At 46.8% G+C, this 17,586-nt stretch overlaps 1 protein-coding gene across 5 annotated transcripts in view; it reads right to left on the reverse strand.

The window, feature by feature from the left end:
• Positions 1 to 17,586, reverse strand: part of patj (PATJ crumbs cell polarity complex component) — a 130,473-nt gene that overhangs the window by 93,419 nt on the left and 19,468 nt on the right. For all 5 annotated transcript variants that reach the window (XM_083648471.1, XM_083648470.1, XM_083648469.1 and 2 more), the window contains exons 7-12: positions 8,560 to 8,688; positions 8,011 to 8,256; positions 7,186 to 7,288; positions 5,133 to 5,221; positions 3,942 to 4,071; positions 1,326 to 1,451 (exon numbers count right to left, since the gene is read on the reverse strand). In XM_083648471.1, coding sequence (XP_083504597.1) covers positions 1,326 to 1,451; positions 3,942 to 4,071; positions 5,133 to 5,221; positions 7,186 to 7,288; positions 8,011 to 8,256; positions 8,560 to 8,688 — 823 coding nt within the window. The remainder of the gene's footprint in view (positions 1 to 1,325; positions 1,452 to 3,941; positions 4,072 to 5,132; positions 5,222 to 7,185; positions 7,289 to 8,010; positions 8,257 to 8,559; positions 8,689 to 17,586) is intronic.

A 17,586-nucleotide genomic window follows, 5' to 3' on the forward strand; every position in this document is an offset into this window, starting at 1 on the left:
TAGAAAAACACTGCGGGCTGATAATATTACAGTCAAACAGGCCGGCTGGAGTGAACAATAACACGCGTTGTCACAAAGTTCTCCCCGGCAGGTGTGTGCGCTCTGCGGCGGTGTGAGCGCTCTCCTGATTAAATTAGCATTGCTAACCCCGGAAACCTCACCGCGCAATTAATCTTTGGCGTTTGGCTGAATAAACAGGGTGATACATCGCTGTGAGGCTGTCAGACCGCCTGGACACTTTACAGCTGCCGGGCCAGGAGCAGCTGCAGGCGGCTAAATGTTAGCGTGGCGTTTTGGTCACTTAGCAAAGCTGATGATGAGGAATAAAAACACAGGCTTTCATTCGGACAGGAAGTGCTGTTACAGAGCTGCGTGCACACGGTCACAGTCCACACCACGCTGACACCGAGAGGCCATTTTTTACACCTGGTGTTAACATGCGTTTTCTGTGATCAGATTGCAATCAGATTGTGTTTTATCACTTGAAAGTACAGGTGTAAACACCCCCAAAACGCATTGAAGAAGGATTGCAATCTGATCGGCCAAACCACCTCCAGAGGTGGTCAGGGATGCATTGTGTACCCATTAACCACAACAGTGTAAATGCAATGTGTCCTCTCAATCTGGATACAGCAACTTTATGCGGATTGAGAGGACAACCATTTCTGCAATCTGATTGCAATCAGATTGCAGAAAATGCATGTTAACACCAGGTGTAAATGGCCTCTGAGCGTTTGGAGGCCAACACAGAAATATCTGGATTAGGGGTGGGCGAAAAAATAATATCATGATACTTCAGGGTAATTCTGCGATATTCTGGATGATATTTCAAAATACTGAAAAATTATTTTATTAATTTCACAAACATACACTTGCCACAAAAGAAGTGTTATAATTTTATATGTCAGCATAAACATAACAGTTTGCCTTCAAATATTCAGATATGCCTTCAAATATTACTGTGGTTTGTCTGTGGTTGTGCTCTTTTGTAACAAAAACCACTCCCACAATACTGAACTCCCCTTTTTGGAATTAACTGCTCCCCCATGGAGCCGCTTTCATCCATGCTTGTTGCTGCTGTGCGTATCATACCGTCAGTGAGACGTTGTTACATACAAGTCGGAATATTGCCATCATATGAATTTTAACGATATATTGATAATGATAGGATATGGCAAACCCCAAATCTGGATTAACACTGATATCTAAGACTGATATCCAATATCTTGCACCTATGTGCGACCTCCTCTCTCCACAGATGGCTATCCCAAAAAACCGTGTGTGTGTGTGTGTGTGTGTGTGTGTGTGTGTGTGTGTGAGCTTACCCATGGCTAGCTGTGTTGTGTTGGTGTGTGTTGATTCGGGCGTTGCGGTCGCCATGCTGAACGCCGCGGAGCGAGCCTTCAGCTCCATCGACCTCTTCAACGACACGCGGGACGACTCTCTCTCCACTGCCATGCACACACACACACATACACACGCACACACACACGCACACACACACACAGACACACAGACACACACACGCACACACACACACACACAAACACACAGACACACAGACACACACAGACACACAGACACACACGCACACACACACACACACACACAGACACACACGCACACTCACTCGCTCGTGCACACACACACACACACACACACACACACACACACACACACACACACACAATACAGAACAATAATGAATGTACTTATTTAAAGGAACACGCCAACATTTTGGGACATTTGCTTATTTGCCATGTTGCCGATAGCAACATGAGAAGATAGATGCCCTTCTCTTCTCTGTGCCTGCAGTAGTAAAATAGCCGGCTACAGTATACATCAGATCGGCAATTAAGCCTCGCCCCCCTTTTAGGGGGAAAACACAAGACTTCAATGTAAAATAGCAGTACCGCAAAAAATTATAGAAAAATAACAGAATCAATCTCGTTTATTAATGACCCCAAAACACCATGACATGACAATATATTACAACTCGCCTGGCCATAGAATGGGCAAGATACATCAGAAATATTACTTTGACCCATCTCAAATCATGTGACTCATGTCACATGTGACGTTCTTTTTTTTACAGCCCCGTGACTCATCGGTCTAGTAGCCGCCAAGTAGCCGGGTACGACGACGCTGGGATCCGCGACTGACGGGGCCCCCTCCCTGTTTTTAGCTGAAATGGAGGAAGACTAAAGGGGGCACGTCCAGCTGCACATAATATAGCTCTATTTCAGCTAAGAACAGGGTGTAAATGAGGTTTTCTCAACTTGACTTGAATGTGGGCAGATCGCTGCAGTATCTGATGTGTTTGTGGAGAGAGGCTCCAGAGGGAGGGGGCAGCAATGGAGAAGGCTCTGTCACACCAGGTCCGGCGCTTGGTCCTGAGTGGTGGGACAGGAGGTTTGTATCGGAGGAGCGGAGACAAAGGAGGGGTTGTGTTGGTGGAGCAGGTCGGTGAGGTAGTAGGGGGCCTGGTTATGGAGGGTGTGGAGGGGTCTGGTGATGGAGGCGCCTGGTTATGGAGGGCATTGTGAGTGAGGAGGAGGACTTGGAGCCAGTGGAGGTGATGGAGGACAGGGGTGACGTGGTCATGTGGGTGAGCAGGCGAGCAGCAGAGTTCTGAATGTCCTGGAGTTTGTTGAGGACTTTGGATCGTGTGCCATATAGATGCCATATAGAATGCTACTGCAGTAGTCAATGCAGGATGGATCAAAGTTTCAGCAGCAGAGGAAGAGAGTGATGGGTGGAGACGTGCTACTGTATGTTTTTGAGGTGGAAAAGGAAGTTCTTGCTCATTATGCATCAACTAATGCTTATTCATTCTTATCAAGCATTTACCTAACTGTTCATTGAGTGACCCTTATTGCAAAGTGTTACCCAGATGTGAAAGCACTTCACAGACTGCAGGCTGAACTCAGCTGCTCTCCAGTTTTGGGGGGGATCTCTCTTCTTCCCGGGTGGAGGGAGGGAGGGAGGGAGGGAGGGAGAGAGGGAGCGGTAATGAAATAAAGAGGTCTGGAGAAGATAAGACCTTGCTGCACTCCTCTTTTTTATAATCACTCGCTGTCCTCCGGCCGGCAGGCTGACCGGTGCAGACCAGCTCCCACCGCCAAGACAAAAAAATGACCCCGGACGGGCCAAATTAATCTTCCTGGTGGGAGGAATCGGAGGCTTTTGGTGGAGAGTTTGGGAAAATTACACCGAGCTGTAAACAGATTTGTCATCTTAATCTGTGTGAGAGGACAGGAAATAGGAGAAGCTCCAGCCTGATAAGTTGAACAGAGAGAGAGTCCACTCTCACAGCAGCAGATAGCTGTATAGTATTATCATATTATATAATACAGTCAGAAATATCAAACTGATTAAGTTAGAGGGGAAATGTATACCATACATATTTTATATTGGTGATTATGCTTGTTTATGATTATTTTTTTTGCCTCCCTCATATTTATCAGTATGTGTTGTTTTCATAATGAGGTTGAATCGAAGCTTTTTAAGCCTGCCTGTTTGCATAATGAGGTTGAATCAAAGCTGTTTGCGCCTTCCTGTTTTCATAATGAGGTTGAATCAAAGCTGTTTGCGCCTTCCTGTTTTCATAATGAGGTTGAATCAAAGCCGTTTGTGCCTTCCTGTTTTCATAATGAGGTTGAATCAAAGCTTTTTGAGCCTTCCTGTTTTCATAATGAGGTTGAATCAAAGCTTTTTGAGCCTTCCTGTTTTCATAATGAGGATGAATCAAAGCTTTTTAAGCCTGCCTGTTTTCATAATGAGGTTGAATCAAAGCTTTTTGAGCCTTCCTGTTTTCATAATGAGGTTGAATCTAAGCCTTTTAAGCCTGCCTGTTTTCATAATGAGGTTGAATCAAAGCGGTTTGTGCCTGTTTTCATAATGAGGTTAAATTGAAGCTGTTTGAGCCAGTCTCTCTGTACCTTTATCCAGAGATCTCTCCAGGACTCGGGCTCTCTTCCTGACCAGTGTGAGGATGACAGTCTGACCCGTTTGCTTCATCACCTCCAGCACCTCGTGATTGGTCAGACCGTGAAGACTGACACCGTCCAGCTGGAGAGACAGACAGGTGGAGAGACAGACAGGAGGGCCAGGAGAGAGACAGGCAGGCAGACAGACAGAGGGAGAGACAGGAGGAGAGACAGACAGGTGGAGGGACAGACAGGAGGGCCAGGAGAGAGACAGAGGGAGAGACAGGAGGAGAGACAGACAGGTGGAGGGACAGACAGGAGGGCCAGGAGAGAGACAGAGGGAGAGACAGGAGGAGAGACAGACAGGTGGAGGGACAGACAGGAGGGCCAGGAGAGAGACAGGCAGGCAGACAGACAGAGGGAGAGACAGGTGGAGGGACAGACAGGAGGGCCAGGAGAGAGACAGGCAGGCAGGCAGAGGGAGAGACAGGTAGAGGGACAGACAGGAGGGCCAGGAGGGAGACAGGCAGGCAGACAGAGGGAGAGACAGGAGGAGAGACAGACAAGAGGGCCAGGAGAGAGACAGGCAGGCAGGCAGAGGGAGAGACAGGAGGAGAGACAGACAGGAGGGCCAGGAGAGAGACAGGCAGGCAGGCAGAGAGAGAGACAGGAGGAGAGACAGACAAGAGGGCCAGGAGAGAGACAGGCAGGCAGGCAGAGGGAGAGACAGGAGGAGAGACAGACAGGAGGGCCAGGAGAGAGACAGGCAGGCAGGCAGAGAGAGAGACAGGAGGAGAGACAGACAGGAGGGCCAGGAGAGAGACAGGCAGGCAGGCAGAGAGAGAGACAGGAGGAGAGACAGACAAGAGGGCCAGGAGAGAGACAGGCAGGCAGGCAGAGGGAGAGACAGGAGGAGAGACAGACAGGAGGGCCAGGAGAGAGACAGGCAGGCAGGCAGAGGGAGAGACAGGAGGAGAGACAAGAGTGAAATAGAAAAGCGAGATGTAGGAGAGAGAAATACAGCGGGAAGAGAGACAGGGGGAGAGTGAGGGACAGCGTGGATATTTGGGACGAACCAATATTCACATTCTCTCACACACACACACACACACACACACACACACACATAGACATAGCCACACACACACACACACACACACATAGACATAGACACACACACACACACACACACAAGCTTCTCACCGCGATCAGGCGGTCATGGACTCTGATGTTTCCACTGTGATCTGCTGCACTGCCTGGAACCACATGCTTCACAAACACACCTACTGCATCTGAGCAGAGAGAGACAGAGAGAGAGAGAGAGTAACTATGTTACTTATGAATTGAATTTGAATTGAGAGAGAGACAGAGAGAACTGTTGGTTAATTGATTCTTCATTTCTTGCCAAACCATGCAGATGTACATATACCAATAAAGTACCTTGGAGAGAGAGAGAAAAAGTAATAGAGAGACAGAGTTGCTGAAGGTGTCTGGATCCCAAAGAAGGAGAACTCGAGTAACATGGAGCAGTTCAGAACCATCTCAAATCTCAGCATTGAAAGCAAGGTATAGATAGACCTTATTCGATTGACGTAACTCACGTACGGGCACGTCCACCGCCACCATATTCTTGACATTCCGCAGGGCGCTGTTTAAAAGTGACTGACAGCTGTCATAGCTTAGGACGCTAGCCAACGTTACTTACTAGCCTATTTAATGCCGTTTTTACTGCGTCAGGAGCTATTTCACAACAGCGATAGTGTGCTGTGTAATAATACACGGCTGTAGTAATAGCAGCAATAAAAGCCCGGGTGTTAGCTACTGTCCACAAACGTGAAGGGAAAGAGACTAGAGGCTAACGTTAGTAGCAAACATTGGACTCATTCAAGCAAGCGTCAGATCATATCAAACAAACATTTAACGTTAAGGTTATTTAATTTACCTTTGCTGCTGTCAAGACAATGTTTGATGATGATGATGATGTCGTTGGTGGCACAAAAGTAAAAATGTCAGACCAATTGCCACAGATGAAATAGTTATAATGCTAGGACTCAAGGGATTTGAAAGCCTTCAGCTCCTGAGACGTGTAGCCTATGCCAATACTGTATTCACAATGTCCGGTACGTTATACCTGGCAATATAATGAGTTATATTGACTCCAAGTCAGTTTTTAATAGGGGTCCGCACCTCCGCCCAAACTTATTTTTTCATCACTTCTCTTTGAAGCCATAACTGTTGCTGTATACGCTCGGCCAGACTATGTTACGGCTGCGGTTTGTCAACAATATGGCGCCGTCCGGGGTTATCGAATAAGGTCTAATCTTCAGTACGTGTGATGGAGTCCCTCCTGAAGAACACCTTTACAGACACCTCAGTGCAGAGGGGAGGGGGGACGTCCCAGGCAGAACTGGTAGCCTCAAGGACACAGGAGCCGTCACCAGCTCATCAGAGAGGCAGGTGAAGGTAGAGGAGCCTGGACCTCGCCTACACCTCTGGCTCAATACCCCACAAGCTGCTGGAAGTAGCACTTATCTGCCACCGTGGTCCAGCGAAGATCAGGGACCTCATTCTGGATTGTTATGAGAGTCACCTCTTGACCCAGAACATCCACATGGCACCGTGTGGGGAAGGGGACCATCACAGGATGCACCTGTTGGCCTTGGCCATGAGCAGGTATTTCACATGATCTCATCTGGCCCACATTCAAAAAGGTTCGGACACCCCTGGTCTAGGCAAACCCAGTGGAAAGGGCCCAGGAAGCCAGTTCAAGCACCAGGTTTGGCCCTCAGTGGACAGGGGGCTAATGTGTCCCTATTGAGATGGACTGCAGGGGCTTTGCTGGCCAGTCTTTCTACAGGGCTCTCAAGCTCCTTGGCATCCCAGGACTGCACAGTAAGAAAGCACCAAGGCTGCAGAGAAGGCATCTATCTGGCTATGCATCAAGTGGGGGGAACCGTGGACTACACACACCACACTAACAAGTTTGCTTTATTGTACAGGTCTTATATTTTGCATTGGGCCACTCTGAGAATGTTGCAAAAGTACACACAGTTTGTCACATAGTGTGTGCATGTTATTGACTTTTCAGTGTGTTTCAGTGTGTGTGTGTGTGTGTGTGTGTGTGTGTGTGTGTGTGTGTGTGTGTGTGTGTGTGTGTGTGTGTGTGTGTGTGTGTGTGTGTGTGTGTGTGTGCGCGTGCATGCACATCTGTGTGTGTGTGTGTGTGTGTGTGTGTGTGTGTGTGTCAGTGTGGTACCTTCGCTGGTCAGGGCATTGTAGCCAATGATGGAGATGCCCAGGCTCTGGCCCTCCTTCTTGATCAGAGGAACCTCGTGGATCTCATAACCCTCCAGGTTGGGCTGAAACCAGACACACACAGATACACACACACACACACACACACACACACACACACACACACACACACACACACACACACACACACACACACACACACACACACACACACAAAAGGTTTCAGAAAGAGAGAGAGACTCAGATTGAAGTGCTGGAACACTTCTCTGTTATTACAATGCTAAATGGCAATGTATTGTATACCGTTGGAAAGCCTGTGTATTTCTCTGCCAAATGGCGCCCCATTTGTAAGCAACATGCATTTGTGGGATGAGCAGCACAGCTGAGTATGTGGGTTGCGCCCATGTGAAATGTGCCAAATCTTCTCTGCCACTACTGAACAGTGTATTCTCCTGTTGGTATTGACTCTTGTTTGGTGTTGTTTGTTGGATTGGATGATTGAACTCTCTATCAGTAACAAGGAAGAAACAAGACATATTGACAATTTTACAATGTATTCATTTAACAAACAGTCAGGAGCCTCAGTAGTGTGTGGAAGAACCCAACATACATAAATACATACATAGCGTTTTATAAAAGCAATAGTTCACTTCAGGCCGAAATAATGAGCATATACCACGGCCTGTCGTGAGCTATTGCTTAAATAAAGGCCTGCTTCCAATAAAGGCCGCTGCCCTCTGCAGGTGAGCTGAATAAAGGCCCGGCCAATATTAGAGGCAATACGGTAATTAAGAGTGTAATAGAATATAGTCCACAGGGCGCTCACCGTTTTGCTGACCCTGCGCTGGGGAGTCATGTTGGGGAGGCGGGGGGGTAAGGATGAGACGGGGGCGGAGTCAGGAGGCAGCGGCGGGGGGCCGCTTGACTTCTGACCTCGGGGCTCCCGGGCGATCAGCATGGTCACATGACTGCCACACGCCTGCAGCACGCGCACCACCTGATCACTGGACAGCCCGCCGGTGGGCGTCGCCCCGATACGCAGGATGTGGTCGCCAGTACGCAGACGGCCATCCTGATTGGAGGAAAGAGAGAGAGAGAGAGAGAGAGAGAGAGAAGAATGAGAGAGAGGAGAGAGTGAAGATGGGTACAAAGACAAAGAAAGGAGAGAAACAACTGAAGCTCCTGGGAACCTGTCTTCAATCTCCACTGTAGATCTGATCACGCGGTGCATGTACAAGCCTTCCAGCTGGTGCACCCACTTCAGACGGTGGTGCACTAACGTGAACACAGCTTTGAGCTCAGTGGCTACAGTGAAGATTTAGGGTAAAAACAGGGTGTAAATTGACGTCTTTTGACGTCTGTGACACCGGCTCACCTTGTCAGCCACGCTGTTGGATACGAGCGTCCGGACCACCACTCCGCTCGCCTTCCCGCCCACGATGCCGAAGCCCAGACCAGAGCCATCGTTCACCAGCTCGATCTCCTCCACATGACCCCACTGCTCCTGCAGACAGACAGGCAGGCAAGGGGGTGGTCAATTCAAATTCCCATATCCTCCACTGTCCAGAGTTATATTTACTGTCTTGAGGTCCATCAAAGCTGTGTTTCATGTACCAAAAACCACTGATAACGATTTATAAATCCCAATATTGATCTTTTAATATAATCCCGTGGCTGCTTTAATCTTTAACCAGTTAGACTTGCGTGGCTTAATTCTTAGCACACCAAGACCTGGTAAACATCTGTAAACATTCATATTTTTTATAATGCACCAGGTTAGAGGGTTCCTGCTTGTACAATTTACAGCATTAGTTCTTTGAGAATATCTTTCATATCCAAGCAAATATTGGTATTGTAACTGAAATATCAATATTGAATCATATCATATCAAATCTTGAAATCAGTGGCGACAAGAGACCTTTAATATTGGTAGAGACACCCCAACTTTCAGTCACTTCCTGTATCTGTCACATTTAGTTTAGCCACTACCACGCCCACTTTAGGAGACTGGTCAGCCAAAGTTCCATACCATTGACAGACAGCCAATCACAAGCTGATGACCATGCCCATTTTAGGAGACGGGAAGAGTACAATTTCTTACTATTGGCGGAGCCTGCAGTGGGGTGTCTCTATCTATAGTAAAGGTCTCTGGTGGCGATACCCAGCCCGAGCGGTGGATAATCAGCCTCAGAGCAGAGGGGAGCAGGGAGCGGGTTGGTTCAGAGGCCATCTGTCCTGAGGTGAGACATGGTTAAGGTTCACCTCCGCAGGTAATTACCCCATGGCCCAGAGACACTCCACCTCTGATACAGCCTGTGATCTATGGACAGGCTGGAGGAGATACCTGGGCCCTGCCTACCACCCAGGCTAACCTCTGTCTCTTCCTCCCTCTCTCTCTCCCTCTCTCTCTCTCGTACACACACACACACACACACGCAAACGCATGCACACGCAGTGCACACTCCTCCCAGAGCTCATAAGAAGTAGCTGTAATCAGAGGTAGTCCTGGTCTCTTATTATAGCTTTGATCGGATAGAAGAGGTCTCACTCTGTCTAATGAAACGAGCCCCCTCTCCGCCGGCTGATCCCAGGGCTGTTTGTGTGATAAGGTCAGGATCACACTAATGTGTTGAATGCATTGCTCTCCAATGGAAGTTCACTCTGTCCCAATGGGAGAATCCCTCCCCCGCTGAATGAGTGTGTTGCAGCTAGGGTTGGGTACCGAAAGCCTGTACCACTATGGTACCTGTACGTTTACAACCGGTACTACCGGTACCGAATTGCACAACATTTAGGTGACTCGTTTTAGGTGCCATGCCTGAGCTGCTGAGTGAACTATCCGCCCTCCGGTGCTGCGAAAACCGGCGCCGCACGCACCTTCTCTAACATGATCGTTTGGAGCGTGCGGCTTGAAATCCTCACTTTCAATTTTAAAAAGTATCGGTCCAGGAACCGTTTAGGCACCAGTACTGTTTTAAAAGTATTGTTTTACCACCGGTGTCGGACAAACCCAAACGATACCCATCCCATCCCTACCATTAAATAACCATGTTTGATCCACGGATCCTGGAGAACAACTGTACTTAGTTTACAGCAGCATAAAAGTGTTTGGATTAAATGTGATCTTGCTGTAGAGAGCGGTCAGCTTGAAGTTTCTACTCTATCTGCTAACGCTGGTTTTCTGCTGAATGAACCAGAGTCTGGTTCCCTCCATGAAGTCCAAGTTCCCTCGGGACCAATTTACAGCCATGACAAATGTGGCTCTTCACACTGCATCTAGTTTTGGCCCAAGACCTCATTAACTAAACAAAGTACCTTCAAAGTAACTTTGTTTTTCAGCAACAAAGAAAAGAACACTCCCGGGTCGCGATGAAACTCAACAATCCTCTATTCACCAGACTAAGGCCATGTTCAGACTAGGAGGCCAAATCTGATTTGTGAACTTTAATGACCTATTAATGACTTTATACAGATTGGTTTTATGAGTCTGGACGCTCCAAGTCTGATTTGTGTCACTTGTCCCAAACCACATATGGAGGTAGTTTCCAATCTGCTTCAAATGTGCTTTTGACTGATGTGTCTTCAGTGCGGACGCGCAGATCCACCAAATCTGATTTGAACTTCACTCGCAACTCGCCATCAAATGCTTCTGCGCAGGAAAACCATGTCACCAACGTACGTATTTACTGATGCCCACGTCGTTACCATAGCAACCCATGCAGATAGGCCATTTAGGTCTGGACACACAGATCCGACTTGAAAATCAGATGTGTGGTAGTGTGGACACACTCCCAAATGAGATTTGGAAAACCAATCAAGATAATGATGATTAATGACTTTATCAGCAAATCGGATTTGCCTGTAATGTGAACATGGCCTTAGTGTTAGTACAAACGCGCTCCAGCCATACATTAGGATTTGACCTAGTCTTGTTTGATTTTATTTGATATTTTCATTGTTCGAAGTCAGTCTGGACTTCTAAATCCCTAGAATGCCCCTGTGGGTTACGGGAAATAACTCTGGATAAGAAGGACCCTCGCAGATGGTTCTGCAGAGCGGGTCAGGTATGAGCAGAGCGATGCAGTCGGCAGCGTTAGCGCTTGCTGTCAGCCTCTGGAGAGAAAATAATGGACCATGCAGCCTGCGTTTAACAAGGCCAATATTTTCTCAGCTTTTACTGATAAGCAAAGATATAGCTTAGATAGATAAGCAAATAAAGATATGGGCTCAGAGAAAGGCTGTTGTTTGGTGTTTTAGCGGGCTGTCAGAGCCAGGGAACTGTTTGTTTTCACGTATGACTCCACCCTTGACCTTGGCATGTTGATTGACAGGTGGCTGGTCATGTGACTGGAGGGTGGGGGGGGGTAACGTTCCTCGAGGCAATTTTACAAGCCCCTTGGTTTCTTTAATCACACAATCTGTTATGTTTTTGTCCCTCTTCTTTCTGCTTTCCATCATTTTTACACGAGCAATAAAGTAACCGTAAACCCTGAATGCGTTCCCTGACACACTGTACTAATCTGCAGTGTTGTAGCTCAAGTCACTATATCTCGAGTTCAGCTCAAGTCTTATGTGCCCAGTATTCAAGTCCCGAGTCACCAAAGAAGAGTCAGAGTCAAGTTCGAGACGAGTCGAGTCCCCCATTACCTGAGTCCGGAGTTACTGAACATGAGCATGATTTTTTGATAACTAAAGAAACTTAGAAAGACAAGTTGTTTGTTGAGTCCTTTAATTCAAGGAAGAGCATTTTTCTTCTGAGACATTTTTCCATAACATTATTACAAAAAGACTAACAAAAACAAAAAGCCAGTCTTGACCAATTAACATTAACAATTAACAATTAGCATTAATGAATGCTCGAGTCCAAGCCCAAGTCCGAGTCGTCAGTGCTCAGGTCCACGTCGAGTCACGAGTCTTGAAAATGTGTCCAGGACCCGGACCGAACTACAACACCTGCTTTGTAGTGAAGGCCAACGGTGTCTCCTCTCCTGTGGGTATCGGCCTGATTGCAACAGAGACGAGACGTGGGAGAAGCCACGCCAAGAGCACACATCAGCTGTGAAGGAGGGTCAGCGCAGCGCTGTCTGGATGTGCCCAGGAACACAGTGCTGGCTCGGGGGTGACAGATAGTTAGCCAGGCCAGCGGGACGGCAATAAAATCCCATCCACAGTTGTGTTTTTTCTGCCCGGCGCTCCATTAAAGGCCACCTCAATAGAAACGGGACATGAATAAAACAAAAGCAGGCGCAGAGGAGGGTTGGTATGCAAGACGTGGCCCGGATCCAACCAGGGAGGGAGGGAGTGAGTGAGTGAGTGAGTGGTGGGTCACAAACAAGAGGGACAGTGTAACACAAGTTGGGTTTCCATTAGGGCTGTGCCGATTCACTTATCTCCCGATTCGATACTATCACGATACTTGGGTGCCGATTCGATATATATTGCGATTCTTAAGTATTGCGATTCTACGATTATTGCGATTCGATATTACGATTTATTGCGATTTTTGTTTCTTTTTTTCTTTTCTTTTTTCAGTTTGTTTGCTTTTTACACTAGATTAGAACATGGGAAAAGTTGAATCATACACTAGAGACTGTATATTATATATCATGAGTAGGGCTGGGCGATATAGTTAAAAACAGGGGCGGACTGGGATCATAATTCAGGCCGGGCATTAGATACCAAGCAGGCTAGGCCGATATGGGCCGACGTTTGAAGCCCAAAGATGCACCCACTTTAACCCTGAAGTGTAATTATTACTTCAGACTAACTAATAAAGTAATAAAACCACTAGTAAACCAGTAGGCGGCGCCTGGCCTGCTGTTCAGTGAGTGGCCTGACTGCGGGCACAAAAAAAAAAAAAAAAAACATTTTTTTTTTTTTTTTTTTGCTTTTGCGATTATCGATTCTGGAATAAAAGATCGATTCAAAAAATCGTGACATTAAAAATCGCGATACTTAGGTGAATCGATTTTTTCTCCCACCCCTAGTTTCCATCCACCTGGTTTTATGCAAAATTCCAACTTGCGCATTAAAATCCTGAGTGGAAACACCAGAAAATTTGATAAAACCACATATCGCAAGAAGGTTTTCACGCTTGAGGGAGGCGGAAAAGTAGGTTGTATCGATAAAAAGAAATGTGATAAATGCAGTGGAAACGGCTTTAGCGAATCGGTTACCAAACTCCATTAACAAACACACAGTTTTAACAGAGGAAGACTTTTGCAGATTTTCTGAAAATTTGATTAAAAGTTGCGATACCTTTGGATGGAAACGCAGCTACTGTGTGAAAATGACCCCACCATACAGCTGTGTGAGCTGTATGGTGTAGCTGGAGCTCAGGAGGAGAGCAGTTTCAGCTCCAGAGGGGAGGTGATGTACTGCAGCGGGCGGCCTCTCGACGGATGGACAGACCGGGACAGACGCTGGGTGTACAGAGGTAATGATCCGAGGGAACATTTATTGTTTATTGTGTATTCAAATCGTCACAGGTGTTATTGGTAGATTTGCGGGTTTTTATGTGCGTGTGCCAGATGCTTCACAAAAGCCAGTCTAGATGCAGCTATGTTTGGGGGGAAAAACAAAAGAGAATCCTAATTGCTACATAAAAGTCCCATATATTAATGCAAAGTGGTGTCTAACCTGCACCATGATCTTTAAATGTATGTTTGCTCCTCATCACTCTGAACTGTGTGTGTGTGGTCCTCCTCCTTGAACTTGACAAGTGTTCCAAGGCTACCGGCAGAGATGGGGACTTGGACTTGGGACTTGGACTTGAGTCGCACTTAAGTCTCACCCACAGTGACTTGAGACTTGATGTGAGACTCGTCCTCATAGACTTGAGACTTGACTTGGACTTGAGGTTTGGGACTTGTAAACAATCGCAATTTTTTTATTAAATTTTTTGAGTGCATTAACTCATTCATGGCCAAAGACGTCTTTGACGTGTTATCAGGAATAGCCCTCCCAGCCAATGACGTGTTTGACGTGTTTTTGTTTTTATTAGTGCAGCGCGTAGTTCAAAGACTTCCCCAGCCTGTGACATGTTATCAGGTCCCTAGCCTCAAAGACAAGCCGACAACACGCGATCAAACACATACCGCAGCTGTTGTTTTGAAATGAGCAGGAGGAAAAACAGAAAACAGAGAAACGCGCTTCCTTGTGCAGAGAGGAGAAACGCCATTGAAACGCCCCTCGGCGCGCTGCACGAGCTGGTCGGCTTGCTGCAGGGCAGCGGACATCGATCAGTTGTTCGCGGTAGTCAAACCCGTGACCAACATGATCGATCCTGGTCCCTGGACCCCGTTCCTGTGTCCCAGCCCGAAAGAGACGAGACGGAGTCACAACTTTGTGAGCAGGAGAACAGCAGCCTCGCCACAGAAATGGCTTTCACACAGAGCCAAGCAGCACGGCCACTTTCCTGTCGAGGGCGAGGAAGACTGGACTCCAATGCGACAGGACCCGGATGATCTCGCGGTAAGGAGTGTGTGTGTGTGTGTGTGTGTGTGTGTGTGTGTGTGTGTGTGTGTGTGTGTGAGAGACTACACTGATCTCTGCATTCTATTCTATGATCACACTCACTCACACTGAGTAAACTGTATTGTTGAATGTAAAAAAAGCACTTCATGTATATATATATATATTTTTTTTTTTTTTGTCATTTGTGTCATAACGAATAATATTTACATGTCTGATGTCAATACAGTTCAAAATAAAAGAATTGAGAGCGAGTTCTGCCTGAGATTGTGTGCTTTACAAAAATGCCATTTTCTGCAATTTCTCTTCTCAGAGAGACATTTTGGGTGAAAACAGGGTGTATATAAATGGCTATAAGTAGAGTACAGAACATGCTAAAAGCTCACTTTTTTTTTCCTGGTGAACCCAGAGACGTACATCTTCATTTTGAGGTATTGCAAATCACTCTGGTGCTAATAGATAATTTACTGTGGGTCTTGAAAGATGACCAACAATTATGAAAATCTTTGGCCTGTGCTAAATATTGGCAGTCCTAAACTGGCCATGAATGAGTTAACCTGAGCAGTGCATGTGCCCTAACGTGCAGGACACCCCACCTACCTGAGCAGTGCGTGCGCATGGCGGAAGCTGTGTTTTTTTTTATGTTAGCAGGTGAGAGCAGCCACACTGCACGCTGCTCAGGCACGACTTCTCTGCAGCTCAGTTGCAGCTCATCCAGAGGTTCAGGGGTCTCGCGGATTTTTACTACGAGACTCACGCTGTTCCCAGCAAGAACAAAGAGCAATAGACCTAAACATGGCTGGCACATGGTCTACTCTGCGTTTCTCTCCATATGTATACATCTCCTCCCTCTCCTTTCCTCCCTCTCCCTCTCCTCCCTCCCTCCCTCCCTCCCTCCCTCTCTCTCTCTCTCCCTCCTCGTCTTTGACTTGCCCGTCATGTCGACATTCATTGATTGCGCTTGCTCTCAGACTTAAATACATATTGTCAGGGCCGATGTTGCAAGAGGAGCACTAAGTTGATTTCCTATAGGCTCTAAGGTCATGAAAATCATCCCAGACAAAGTCAACAGACCTCCGGCTCGCCCATCAACAGGCCAGATGGAGGCGTGGCCTGAGAGTGACCTCCAGATATGATTGACGCCCTCCTCTCAGCGATGCTTGTTTTGAGTGACGGCCAAGGTGCTGCTGGATAATGCAAAAGAGCTGTGTGTCTGTGTGTGTCAGTGTGTGTGTGTGTGTGTGTGTGTGTGTGTGTGTGTGTGTGTGTGTGTGTGTGTGTGTGTGTGTGTGTGTGTGTGTGTGTGTATAAATGCACGTGCTGGCCAAACACTCAGGACAGGACTAGGGATGTAACAATAACCGGTTTTAATGATAACCGTGATAAAATTCCTTATGATAACCGTACCGTTTAAAATTTTCATTATCATTAAAACTGTGGTACCGTGATTACAGTGCTTTGAAAAACATGGTAAATACTCTCCATCATCAACCAAACTTGGCAACCGTCTCCCAGATGCAAACGTGCAGCCTTGGAGAAATGATTTCAGTGAGTGTATCAATCCTTTTTGCGTCTGAGTTTTCAATATAAAACTTGGTGAAATGATTTCTGGGAGTGTATTAGTACTTTTTGAACATTTTCAGCACATTTTAACAAAGCGTGATAATACTGATAACCGTGATAATTTTGGTCAATATAATCGTGATATGAAATTTTCATATGGTTCCATGTCTAGACAGGACAAAGATGATTTCAGTTACGCTCAGGGGGTCTCACCTTCAAATAGTGCGTAAGATCCCTACTAAGGATTTTAACTAAAAGAATAAGTAGCCTATCCAGTGACTGTGCACGCACACACACACACACTCACACTAGAGCTGGGCTCGGGCTGAATTTTCCTTACCGAACCCGACCGAGCCCGTCACATTATTAGCCGAGCCCGGCCCGACAGGTGTCAATTGATAATCTGTCCGAGCCCGGCCCGAACCCCCTCCCTGATTTTTTTTTCCCCTCGGAGCGCAGCGAGCGCATAATTCAATGAGTCTGTCCAGCCTATAAACAGCCCTATATAATCCCAAACCAAAATCAGTCCTCGTAATTCAAAGCAGTCAATGATTAATACGTAATGTACAAAGCAAAGCACCAAACAGCCTAATTCGTGCGTGCCGTGCACTGCCCACACAGTCCCACATCGCTGAAAGAAGTACTGCACGGTGTCCGCGACACCAGCGCTGAGCCGACACGCAGCTGACTCCGGGCAGAGCAGCAGAGTGCATGTCTGGGCGTGTTTCATTCGATGCCTTCAGGTGCTTTCATTAACGTAGTAAATTAGCTCAGGAGCTGATGATAGATATATTTGAAGGCAAAAACAAGTGACTGATTACGTGACCGAGCCCGGCCCGAGCCCGAACGCGACTTCAATGTTTCTGTCCGAACCCGGCCCGTAAGTCGGGCCGGGTTCGGGTTCCGAGTCCGACGGGCCGGGTAGCCCTGCTCTAACTCACACCTGCATGCAATCTCCCTGTTCAGTTGATAATCAGGCTCATTTCTGCATCATGTATCTGGCAGTCAGGTGACACATTAGTAACAAGGGAATTCAAACACATCAACACAAAACATCTCGAAAGATCAAATCAGTAATACAGAAATAGCATGAAGGATCATGAGGACATTAGTCACTATTAAGTGTTTTTCATAGAGTGCGTTTACGTGCACATTAATAAACCGATCTTGATCGGTTACCTGATTATCAAGTGGTCACGTGAGCAGCATTAAACACATGTCCTTTATCAGATGAAGGCCGTTATCAGATGATGAGAAATCTGATCAACACACATAGCTTTGTGCTGAATCATCAGTTTTATTCCTACTTACTAAAGTGCATGTAAGCACGGAAATCAGATTATTGCCAGTTACCTGATTAGTCTCA

This window comes from Poromitra crassiceps (genome assembly GCF_964638095.1).
Source record: "Poromitra crassiceps genome assembly, chromosome: 12".
Taxonomy (NCBI): Eukaryota; Metazoa; Chordata; class Actinopteri; order Beryciformes; family Melamphaidae; genus Poromitra; species Poromitra crassiceps.